The sequence below is a fragment of the Coregonus lavaretus genome (assembly GCF_964263955.1).
Source record: "Coregonus lavaretus genome assembly, chromosome: 20".
NCBI classification, from domain to species: domain Eukaryota; kingdom Metazoa; phylum Chordata; class Actinopteri; order Salmoniformes; family Salmonidae; genus Coregonus; species Coregonus lavaretus.
The window spans coordinates 38,311,192-38,323,815 of record NC_140007.1 but is presented as its reverse complement, the minus strand read 5'-3'; the positions used below and the strand labels follow the sequence as shown (position 1 = coordinate 38,323,815).

Sequence of the window (12,624 nt, the reverse complement as noted above, 5' to 3'; positions counted from 1 at the left end):
CTCCCTCAACGTCAGCAAGATAAAGGAGCTGATTGTAGACTACAGGAAATGGAGGGCCGAGCACGCCCCCATCCACATCGACGGGGCTGTAGTGGAGCGGGTCGAGAGCTTCATGTTCCTCGGCCTCCACATCATTAAGGAATTAACATGGTCCACACACACACCAACACAGTCGTGAAGAAGGCACGACAATGTCTCTTCCCCCTCAGGAGGCTGAAAAGATTTGGCATGAGCCCTCAGATCTTCAAAAAGTTATACAGCTGTGTCATTGAGAGCATCTTGACTGGCTGCATCACCGCTTGGCATAGCAAATGCTTGGCATCCAACCTCAAGGCACTACAGAGGGTAGTGCGTACGGCCCAGTACATCACTGGGGCCAAGCTTCCTGCCATCCAGGACCTCTATACCAGGCGGTGTCAGACGAAAGCCCTAAAAATAGTCAGACTCCAGCCACCCAAGTCATAGACTGTTCTCTCTGCTACCACACGGCAAGCGGTACCGATGCACCGTCTGGAACCAACAGGACCTAGAACAGCTTCCACCCCCAAGCCATAAGACTGCTAAATAGTTAGTTAAATAGTTAACCAATAGCTACCCGGACTATCTGCATTGACCCTTTTTGCACTAACTCTTTTACTCATCACATACGCTGCTGCTATTGTTTATTTTCTATCCTGTTGCCTAGACACTTTTCATAGTTATATGTACATACTGTATCTACCTCAATTACCTCGTACCCCTGCACATCACCTTGGTACTGGTACCCTGTGTATATAGCTAAGTTATCGTTACTCATTGTGTATTTATTCCTTGTGTTATTATTTTTCTATTATTAAAAAAAAAAAATCTCTGCATTGTTGGCAAGTAAGCATTTCACTGTTAGTTGCCACCTGTTGTTTACGAAGCATGTAACAAATACAATTTGATTTCTCTCCTACTCCCTCCCCCTCTCTCCCTGTCTCCCACCATGGCTGCAGTCTGCAGGCGCTGACACATGCACGGCAACACATTGACTGCCCCTAGAGTAATGACAACCAGACCCAGCTGAATTAAAAGGAGAGAGAATGGGGGAAGTTAAGAAAGATAAAAGTCCTCGACGTTGACTGACAGGATGATTATACTGTATGTTTAACAGAAGATGATTCAGTATGTTTAGCTAGATTGAAAGATAGCCTAGATTGATGCATACAGTGGCTTCAGAAAGTATTCATACCTCTTGACTTATGCCACATTGTGTTGTGTTACAGCCTGAATTCAAAATGGACTAAATATTTTTTTTTCTCTCACCCATCTACACACATACCTACTGTGGATACTGTGCATATAAACATAAAGGCAAACTTAGTGAGAGAGGGAGAGAGAGAGGAGAAAGAGAGAGATAATTTATAAAGTCTATTCTGTATAAACGCATAGCTCCAAAACATCTGCTTTGCGACTGACTCCCCTTTAATTTTTGATGTGGGACATGCAGGGAGAGAGTCAGGCAGAGAGAGAAAACACTACCCAGAACATCAAAGCTCTCCGCTCTTCTGCCCTCAACGTGCTTCTCAGCCCTCATTAGTTCTGCAAGCACAACCAACCAGACATGTGATTGTGTTTGCTGGGGTGCACTCTGGCAAACACTTCAGAGGAATAGGCTCCTTTAAATTATAACTCCAACCCCCGTCCCCCACCCACCATCCCTGGTCAGTCCCTACCCACTGCGCTGTACAGTAACCCCCCTATAACCCCCTCCGTGCTCCCAACACACACAAACACAGGCTACGGCACACTCCCCCTGCATCCTCTCCACCCTGTAGTCTGGTGTGCAGCTGCAAACATCTGCTTCACTCTTTTTCCTTCCGCCTCAACCGCTGAATTGATAAACACATCTATCATACCCAGAGCCACTGGCAGACAGACGTACTGTAGAGAGAAACACACTACTGGTATATCAACACGTAAAGAACTCACTCGTTTAGCCTATATTGTAGGCCTTTTCTGTATATTCACAGACACTCAGTAGGCCTGGGACATTAAATCAAGAATTTTGACAGACTTGGGTTTTTGAATTTTGAAAGACTATTTAACATTTAAGTCATTTAGCAGACGCTCTTATCTAGAGCGACTTACAAATTGGTGCATTCAACTTAGGATAGCCAGTGGGACAACCACCCTTTTTTTCTATTTTTTTTTTATGGGGGTGTGGGGGAGGGGGGAGGGTAGAAGGATTACTGTTATACTATTCCAGGTATTCCTTAAAGAGGTAGGGTTTCAAGTGTCGCCGGAAGGTGGTCAGTGACTCCGCCGTCCTGGCGTCGTGAGGGAGCTTGTTCCACCATTGGGGTGCCAGAGCAGCGAATAGCTTTGACTGGGCTGAGCGGGAACTGTGCTTCTGTAGAGGTAGGGGGGCTAGCAGGCCAGAGGTGGATGAACGTAGTGCCCTCGTTTGGGTGTAGGGTCTGATCAGAGCCTGAAGGTAAGGAGGTGCCGTTCCCCTCACAGCTCCGTAGGCAAGCACCATGGTCTTGTAGTAGATGCGAGCTTCAACTGGAAGCCAGTGGAGTGTGCGGAGTGTGCGGAGGAGCTATGGGTTTTGAATTTTGAAAGACTATGGGTTTCGAATTTTGAAAGACTATGGGTTTTGAATTTTGAAAGACTATGGGTTTTGAATTTTGAAAGATTATGGGTTTTGTATTTTGAAAGATTATGGGTTTTAGAATTTTGAAAGACTATGGGTTTTGAATTTTGAAAGACTATGGGTTTTTGAACCTATATTTAAAACAGAGCAAATACAGCGAAATAAGTTTAGCAGATGCCCGTATAAAACCCTAAAACCCACATACAGCGGTTCACCTTACGGGCGGAAGGTAGCCTAGTGGTTAAGGGTGTTGGGCCAGTAAATGAAAGGTTGCTGTTTCGAATCCCAGAGCCACCTAGGTGAGAAATCTGCCGATGTGCCCTTGAGCAAGGCACGTAACCCTAATTGCTCCTGTAAGTTGCTCTGGACACGAGCGTCTGCTAAATGACATAAATGTAAATGCTTCAAAGAGGGGTTTTGAGAAAGTCAATTGAGGAACTGTTAAAGGCTTGCGATGGTATTGCTATTTGATGTGTTTGATCTGGTCTCCATGAAAAATCATGAGTTATGTATTTTCATGTTTCATGTTGATCCAGAAAAATTAAACAAAATCTAAATGTCCCCATACTAACCATTGTTAGTGGCCTCTTGTGAGAGTGATTCATTGTAGCCTAAATGCTTCCTCTTCTCATCTCATTGTCTCTGGCACACAAAATCTTTGGCTTTGGCATGGTTTTAACAGTTCCTCACTTATTCATTGAGGTGTTTCCCAGCTGAATTATTCTTATATGTTTACCTCTAGCCAAATTGATTTACTCTCTAATCTCTTATAATATATTTTGTCTCTAATCTCTAACACACACACACACACACAACAGCTGACAGGCATTGATTGCTTTATTGTACAGTAGCAGGGCAATGTGTAATCTTGATTCATGAAAGCACTAAAGCAGGGTGTTTATCACACTCAGTTTCAACTCAGAAGGCTAAATCAAAAGAAATCATTGAATTACAAACTCCCCATAAAAAACGAATAGTACATTTTCAACAACAACAAAAAAGAATTGACCCCCATCCTCCTACTGACAATGTATCACGATGTATTGACAGTGAAGGGGGCGCGTGATCGGCCCATGAAGTGATGGAGAGCTGTACTTGTGGAGCTCATTATCGCGAGACCCCTGTCATTCTTGGCGTCTTCTCGCGAGAGTCAAACGGCGCTGCCCGAATCCAGCTGGTACGGCTAAAAGAGGTAAGTGAGAATGAGATGGGCATTATGAAAATTATGGATAACGTAAAACTATTGAAATACAAGAATGCGGCAATCTAATCTTGTCATGTCATTACAGTAATGAAACAACTAACGTTAGGTGTTGGTAGTGATCCTAGTGAATTAACGGCGTCCATACAGGCCACCTAAGCATTGCTTCTTGTCGTGACTGGAGAAGGTGATAATCATAATATGCCTATGGATGGAAATAACCCTGGCATTTCTGATGTGTACAGTGTGACTGTCTACATATGATATTTACTATGTTATTATTTGATTGAACCGGCATTTTGTGATGCGCAGTGTGCTGCAAAGATAAAGGGTGTTCCACTCCACAGACACAGGCGCACTGAGCTGAGGTTGCTGCCATCACTGCGAGTGCTCTTGCGCTACGACAGATGTGTTTCATAGTATCCTATGCGGCCACTGCGATGCAGTGATTGAAAAATCAATTTATGAACACATTCATCCATGTATTTTTAAGCTAGGCTATTTAAATATGTTTGACTCAGAACAGAAGACTGTACCTGCAGTGTGCCACCCTATAACAATTTGATGATCCTTGCTTTAGGACTATAGCCTACTGTAGGGACAGATAACATTTTACTGTTACAGTGGCACATATATATCACTGTATATTAAATAACATATTTCAATGTATAGATTAGAACTACTATAAACCACATAAACCCAGCTCAACAAGGGATTGTGGTAGGTAGTGTAAGCCTACAACATGGCAGCTCTTCTCACCAGTGTGCAGTCTGCCAGCCTACAGGCCTTCAGTCAGGTCAGCTTCCTCAGCCCGCATGTAGAGGTGTGAAACAGACTTGATTAGTTTTCCTCTGATGTGGTTTGGAGCTGTTATGAGGTGTTAATGGCCTGAGTAGTGGTTGAAGGGCTACTGTGTGTCCTGCAGCATGTCTCTGGGGTTCTGACTCAGTAAACGTACTGTTTGTTCAGCCGCTGGCTTGCCATTTAGTCTATGGTTGAATTAGCTTATTCCAGGGCGCAACAGTTTTTCCTCACCTTGTGACTTGACCGGGCATGCAGACTTTTGCCTGGGCCCTAGGAATAATTCTCCCATTAGTGGCATGCAACTAGAGACCATTTTTTATTGGTTAAGTTACAAGATCATGAAAAACTCTGGGCCCTAACATCCAGCTTCTTTGCCCATCAGCTCTGTAGCAGTGAGTTGAGGTCTGACCAGCCAGCCAGTCACCAGTCAACCAGCCAGCCAGCCACCAGCCAGCCAGTCACCATGGGGAACATCTTTGGCAACCTGCTGAAGAGCCTGTTAGGGAAGAAGGAGATGAGGATCCTGATGGTGGGGCTGGACGCTGCAGGGAAGACCACCATCCTATACAAACTGAAGCTGGGAGAGATAGTCACCACCATCCCCACTATCGGTATGGAAAGTCTCACAGTCTCACAACGAAGGTCATTGGTTACAAAGGATGAGAGAAAAGTAAAATGTGTTATCTTTTAGAAATGTTACTTATCCTTAAAGACCCAATGCAGCCATTTTTATATCAATATCAACTAATTGCTGCGTAACAATTAAGTAACTTACTGTAATAGATTTCCATTTTTAAAAAAGATTAAAAAAGAAGAAAAAAAACGATTTCTTAATCTTGCTACGACTGTCTGGGAAGGGTCTGAGTGGGGAGGGGAAAACTGAAAACTAGCTATAATTGGCAGTGAGGTTTGGAACTCTCAGGGCCGGCTCTATTCTTTTGGGGGCCCTAAGCGAGATTTGGTTTTACAGGTAATTTCAGTTTTAAAGCTAATTTCCTGCAATTCTACATGACTAATGCCATGATATCTGAGTGAGAGTGACTAACTAAATCAATGGGGGGCCCCTGGAGATCAGGGCCCCTGGGCACGTGCCCTGCATGCCTGGTCGGTATTTGGCCATGATTACATTTACATTTCACATTTTAGTCATTTAGCAGACGCTCTTATCCAGAGCGACTTACATGAGCAATTAGGGTTAAGTGCCTTGCTCAAGGGCACATCGACAGATTTTTCACCTAGTCGGCTCGGGGATTAGAACCAGAGACCTTTCGGTTACTGGCACAACGCTCTTAACCACTAAGCTACCTGCCGCCCCCACGATTACTACAAGTTTAGATAGCTGGCTAGACTAAAATTGTTAGCTGACATGGCTAATTGAGTGACTGTCAGTGACTGACATAACAAGAGAAAAATTGCTAATGCACAACCAAATTTCGAACTTGCACATTGTGTATTCTACTATTCTAACTTTCAACAATAAGGTGAGACCCCGACTGAGTTCATCCCACACAAAAAAATATGTTGCAGTTTTAAAGCAAGTTTTCTGCAGTTCCACACATTTTGCCATGGGGCGGAGATAAAATAACTCATTTCCTGCAATTCTAAACATTTTGCCATGACTTATGCCATGTTAATGATATCTGAATGAGAGTGACTAACTAAATCAATGGGGGCCCCCTGGAGTTCAGGGCCCCTGGGCACGTGCCCTGCGTGACCAGGCGTTATTCCACCATGATTACTACAAGTTTAGATAGCTGGCTAGACTAAATTGTTAGCTGACATGGCTAATTGAGTGACTGTCAGTGTCTTTGTTTATTTTATTTTGCACAAATAGAAAGACAGTTTGTAACAGTAAAAAAAACATCAACAACAACAGTATGTGCAGGAGCCCCCGCCCTAATGGTCATAAATCACACAGATTCAGTGTCAGTGTCTGACATAACAAGAGAAAAATTGCTAATGTACAACCAAATTTCTAACTTGCACCTTGTGTGTTCTACTATTCTAACTCTCAACAGTAAGTTGAGACCCCAACTGAGTTCCTAAAATTGGGGGGAAGGCTTATGTCGCTTATGCCTGGAGCCATCCCTGGGAACTCTCTTTGTTATTGGTCTATCAACCAATTTACCGCATGGTGATGTTACCATGGAAAGCTGAAATGCCCGCCCATGCAAACCTGCTGATTAGAAGCTCCTGTGTAGATTGCATTTTCGACCAGTAACTATCAGGAAATAACACTGATAGAAAATTGTTCACACTTTTACAGTGTTAGTTTCATCAGCTGTGATACAAAACACAGTAAAAACTTAATTTTGACTGCACTGGCCTTTAATCACTACACACCTACAACTGTTTAAATGGCATTTACAACACACACACAGCTCTTGTAAGGTGTTTATAACACACCTACAGCTGTTTATAAGGTGTTTATAACATACCTACAGCTGTTTATAAGGTGTTTATAACATACCTACAGCTGTTTATAAGGTGTTTATAACACACATACAGCTGTTTATAAGGTGTTTATAACACACCTACAGCTCTTTAAGGCATTTGTAACACACCTACAGCTCTTTATAAGGCATTTGTAACACACCTACAGCTCTTTATAAGGCATTTGTAACACACCTACAGCTCTTTATAAGGCATTTGTGTGTTATAAACACCTACAGCTCTTTATAAGGCATTTGTAACACACCTACAGCTCTTTATAAGGCATTTGTAACACACCTACAGCTCTTTATAAGGCATTTGTAACACACCTACAGCTCTTTATAAGGCATTTGTAACACACATGCTCCTTCCCCTGCTCAGGGTTTAACGTGGAGACGGTTGAGTATAAGAACATCAGCTTCACGGTGTGGGACGTGGGTGGTCAGGACAAGATCAGGCCTCTGTGGAGACACTACTTCCAGAACACACAGGGTAAGTATAAGGGGAGCTAATACGCTTTAGCTCAGCGGGCTAACACATTCTTGTGACGTGTAAGCTGAGCAGGAGAGCTCTGGCTCTCACTAATCTGTGACTGTGTAACCTTGCCTGAGACCTAAAAACTTGCGTTAGCCCCTCAAGCTACTGCCTATGCTTTAGCTCAGTGGGCTAACTCAGTCTGGGGGAGTGCAGGAGACCTGTGTTAGAACATTGGTTGGTGACACTATAGAGCAGGGGTATTCAAATCTTACTCAACGAGGTCCGGAGTACTGCTAGTTTTCTGTTCTACCTGATAATTAATTGCACACACCTGGTGTCTAAATCCGTACCAAATTAGAGGGGAAAAATGAACAAAAGCAGTGTAACTGGCTTTGAGATTTTTATTTGAGGGCTATAGGCCCACGCTGGGACAAAGACTGCCACTCCAGGCCTATGACACATCCAGCACAATGATGTATTGGGCTGACTTACACACTCTAGTTATAGACATTTGCATACTGCATTAACGGCCTCAAATGAGCAAGTTTTTAAAAGCCAAATTCAAAGCATCTTACCAGTATTATATTATGATTTTGTCATGTCTTTCTATTATATACTATACCTATGATACGGTATGTGTACAAAACCCCTCTCACAGCCCTTGGAACATTAAAGGTAGAGTTAGCGATATTACGTAGATGCAGGAAGTAAACAGCATAGTGGGTCAATTTAGCTGACTACCTTTAACCTGTTCATTCTGATAAAGGGGGATGTCAGACAGTAAACCTTTGTCTTCAAAGGGTCTGTAGTTTGTTGACAGGCTTGTCCCGATTCCTGGTTGCTACCTTGAGGGTATGTCGTTTGTTGAAGTCAGGTCTGTTGTGGTTCCAGGTCTGATCTTCGTGGTGGACAGTAATGATCGTGAGCGGGTGAACGAGGCTCGAGAGGAGCTGATGAGGATGCTGGCTGAGGACGAGCTACGAGACGCCGTGCTTCTTATCTTCGCTAACAAACAGGTATGGACAATAAAGTGCTTATTCTGTTCTATTCTATTCTATTGCCTCACTCACCATATATTTGTATCTGTTGCCTGTGTCTAAATCATGTGGTTTTCCTTGCTACCTGTTCTTCTGTCTACCTGTCCTTCTGTCTACCTGTCCTTCTGTCTACCTGTCCTTCTGTCTACCTGTGCTTCTGTCTACCTGTGCTTTCCTTACGCCTATCCTGCTCTCTCATGTGCTCTTCTCCACTCCTATCCTTCCATCTCTACTTCACGTTCGGCGTCTAGGACCTGCCCAATGCCATGAACGCAGCAGAGATCACAGACAAGCTGGGGCTCCACTCCCTCCGTCACCGAAACTGGTACATCCAGGCCACCTGCGCCACCAGCGGAGACGGCCTATACGAGGGCCTTGACTGGCTGGCCAATCAGCTGAAGAACAAGAAGTGAGTGGACCAATCAGAGGAGAGTGAGGAGAAACCTTAGTGTCAGCTCTTGAATCAAAAAGTGGTAGTTGGTTTTAGTTGATCCATTAAGTGAAAGATCCTGACATGGTGGTAGTGAAATATGATTGGTGTGTAGGAAGGGGACTTAGAGAGAATATCCCTATTGCTTGAGGATCCCTATCCCCATTCCTTGAGGACATTTTCAGCCTGTTGTCAACTAAATGGTTAGCACTGCCCAAACACGGGCCATCAATGTCAATACATTAACCTTAATAATAACCTTAAAAAAGTATTAAGCAACACCATTTATTTATTAATTTAGTTGTTATTTATTTATGTATTTATTTCAGAATGGACAATGGCAATGTTAGTTTGGTTTGGAACACAGTATTATGCATGGCCATATAGTAAATGAACTCTTTGAAATGAAGTTTGAAATTGTATCTGTCTAATGTTGTCTATTTAGCCAGTGTCTTCTGACAGTATTCTCCTTTTACACTAAAATTGCTACTGCTGGTTGGAGTAATGCAGTAATGGTAGATATTAATTGAGAGTGACATAGGTTTGTGTAAAACACGTCCAATATGCAAAAGCATGCTTTTTTCTATGTCAACTGTATATTTACACATTTTGCTTAACAAGTACAAACATATACCTGTAAGAATATATCTGAAATATACCTGAAAGTAATCATTGTGGTTGATATGTTCAATTGTAGATATCAGGATTCGTGTATGGACTGATGTGTATAGATGTGTGAATATAACATTACAGCTTGTATATTACATTTCCTACATTGAGTTTGGTTTGGTGAGACAATTGTTTTTGTTGCCTTATACAGTATCACTAGTGTTGAAACCCCTTTTATTCTGATGATGGTTTATGTGTGGGACCACAATTGTTGCAAAATGTATCACTTCATTTCATTTTTCCATCCTTTAACTCAGTTGAGTCTGTGCAAGATTTAAAAAAAAGTTATGTTATATTACTGTAACAATATAATTACTTAACATTCCAATTAATAATGTGTGTTAAAAAGCATTGAAACAAGGTTCAAATATTAATGTTAATACTCAGAAAATGGATTGACGATTGAATCCTAGTCATGAGTACATACAGTTGAAGTCCCTGGAGTCCCTGGATTGGCTGAGAGCTAGCGCTGTGGCCAGGGCACTGCTAATTTTATTTTTATTTTTATTTTTTTATTTTATTTCACCTTTATTTAACCAGGTAAGCCAGTTGAGAACAGGTTCTCATTTACAACTGCGACCTGGCCAAGATAAAGCAAAGTAGTGCAATAAAAACAACAGAGTTACATATGGGGTAAAAAAAAACATAAAGTCAGAAATACAACAGAAAATATATATACAGTGTGTGCAAATGTAGCAAGTTATGGAGGTAAGGCAATAAATAGGCTATAGTGCAGAATAATTACAATAGTATTAACACTGGAATGCTAGATGTGCAAGAGATTATGTGCAAATAGAGATACTGGGGTGCAAAAGAGCAAAATAAATAACAATATAGGGATGAGGTAGTTGGGTGGGCTAATTTCGGATGGGCTGTGTACAGGTGCAGTGATCGGTAAGGTGCTCTGACAACTGATGCTTAAAGTTATTGAGGGAGATAAGAGTCTCCAGCTTCAGAGATTTTTGCAATTCGTTCCAGTCATTGGCAGCAGAGAACTGGAAGGAATGGCGGCCAAAGGAGGTGTTGGCTTTGGGAATGACCAGTGAGATATACCTGCTGGAGCGCAGACTACGGGTGGGTGCTGCTATGGTGACCAATGAGCTAAGATAAGGCGGGGATTTACCTAGCAGTGATTTATAGATGGCCTGGAGCCAGTGGGTTTGACGACGAACATGTAGTGAGGACCAGCCAACAAGAGCGTACAGGTCACAGTGGTGGGTAGTGTATGGGGCTTTGGAGACAAAACGGATGGCACTGTGATAGACTACATCCAATTTGCTGAGTAGAGTGTTGGAGGCTATTTTGTAAATTACATCGCCGAAGTCAAGGATCGGTAGGATAGTCAGTTTTACGAGGGCATGTTTGGCAGCATGAGTGAAGGAGGCTTTATTGCGAAATAGGAAGCCGATTCTAGATTTAACTTTGGATTGGAGATTCTTTATGTGAGTCTGGAAGTTGAGTTTACAGTCTAACCAGACACCTAGGTATTTGTAGTTGTCCACATACTCTAGGTCAGACCCGTCGAGAGTGGTGATTCTAGTCGGGTGGGCGGGTGCCAGCAGCGTTCGATTGAAAAGCATGCATTTAGTTTTACTAGTGTTTAAGAGCAGTTGGAGGCTACTGAAGGATTGTTGTATGGCATTGAAGCTCGTTTGGAGGTTTGTTAACACAGTGTCCAATGAAGGGCCAGATGTATACAAAATGGTGTCGTCTGCGTAGAGGTGGATCTGAGAGTCACCAGCAGCAAGAGCGACATCATTGATATACACGGAGAAAAGTGTCGGCCCAAGAATTGAACCCTGTGGCACCCCCATAGAGACTGCCATAGGTCCAGACAACAGGCCCTCCGATTTGACACACTGAACTCTATCTGAGAAGTAGTTGGTGAACCAGGCGAGGCAGTCATTTGAGAAACCAAGGCTATTTAGTCTGCCAATAAGAATGCGGTGGTTGACAGAGTCGAAAGCCTTGGCCAGGTCGATGAAGACGGCTGCACAGTACTGTCTATTATCAATCGCGGTTATAATATCGTTTAGGACCTTGAGCGTGGCTGAAGTGCACCCGTGACCAGCTCGGAAACCGGATTGCATAGCGGAGAAGGTACGGTGGTATTCGAAATGGTCGATGATCTGTTTGTTAACTTGGCTTTCGAATACTTTCGAAAGGCAGGGCAGGATGGATATAGGTCTGTAGCAGTTTGGATCTAGAGTGTCACCCCCTTTGAAGAGGGGGATGACCGCGGCAGCTTTCCAATCTCTGGGGATCTCAGACGTTATGAAAGAGAGGTTAAACAGACTAGTAATAGGGGTAGCGACAATTTCAGCGGCTAGTTTTAGAAAGAAAGGGTCCAGATTGTCTAGCCCAGCTGATTTGTAGGGGTCCAGATTTTGCAGCGCTTTCAAAACATCAGCTGTCTGAATTTGTGTGAAGGAGAAGCGGGGGGGGCATGGGCAAGTTGCAGCAGAGGGTGCAGAGTTGGTGGCCGGGTTAGTGGTAGCCAGATGGAAAGCATGGCCAGCTGTAGCAAAATGCTTGTTGAAATTCTCGATTATTGTAGATTTATCGGTGGTGATAGTGTTTCCTAGCCTCAGTGCAGTGGGCAGCTGGGAGGAAGTGCTCTTATTCTCCATGGACTTTACAGTGTCCCAAAACTTTTTGGAGTTAGTGCTACAGGATGCAAATTTCTGTTTGAAAAAGTTAGCCTTTGCTTTCCTGACTGCTTGTGTATATTGGTTCCTAACTTCCCTGAAAAGTTGCATATCGCGGGGGCTATTTGATGCTAATGCTGTACGCCACAGGATGTTTTTGTGCTGGTCAAGGGCAGTCAAGTCTGAGGAGAACCAGGGGCTATATCGGTTCTTAGTTCTGTATTTTTTGAATGGGGCATGTTTATTTAAGATTGAGAGGAAATTACTTTTAAGGAACAACCAGGCATCCTCTACTGACGGAATGA

The 12,624-nt window shown here is 43.1% G+C and overlaps 1 protein-coding gene across 1 annotated transcript; it reads left to right on the top strand.

Annotated features, from left to right (window-relative positions):
• The first annotated feature begins 3,771 nt into the window (after positions 1–3,771).
• Positions 3,772–10,001, top strand: LOC311147874 (ADP-ribosylation factor 3). Its single transcript, XM_084184702.1, has 5 exons — positions 3,772–3,812; positions 5,008–5,236; positions 7,440–7,550; positions 8,427–8,551; positions 8,824–10,001. Exons 2-5 carry the CDS (start codon positions 5,089–5,091, stop codon positions 8,983–8,985), a joined length of 546 nt encoding a protein of 181 aa, XP_084040828.1. The 5' UTR covers positions 3,772–3,812; positions 5,008–5,088; the 3' UTR covers positions 8,986–10,001.
• Positions 10,002–12,624: the final 2,623 nt, after the last annotated feature.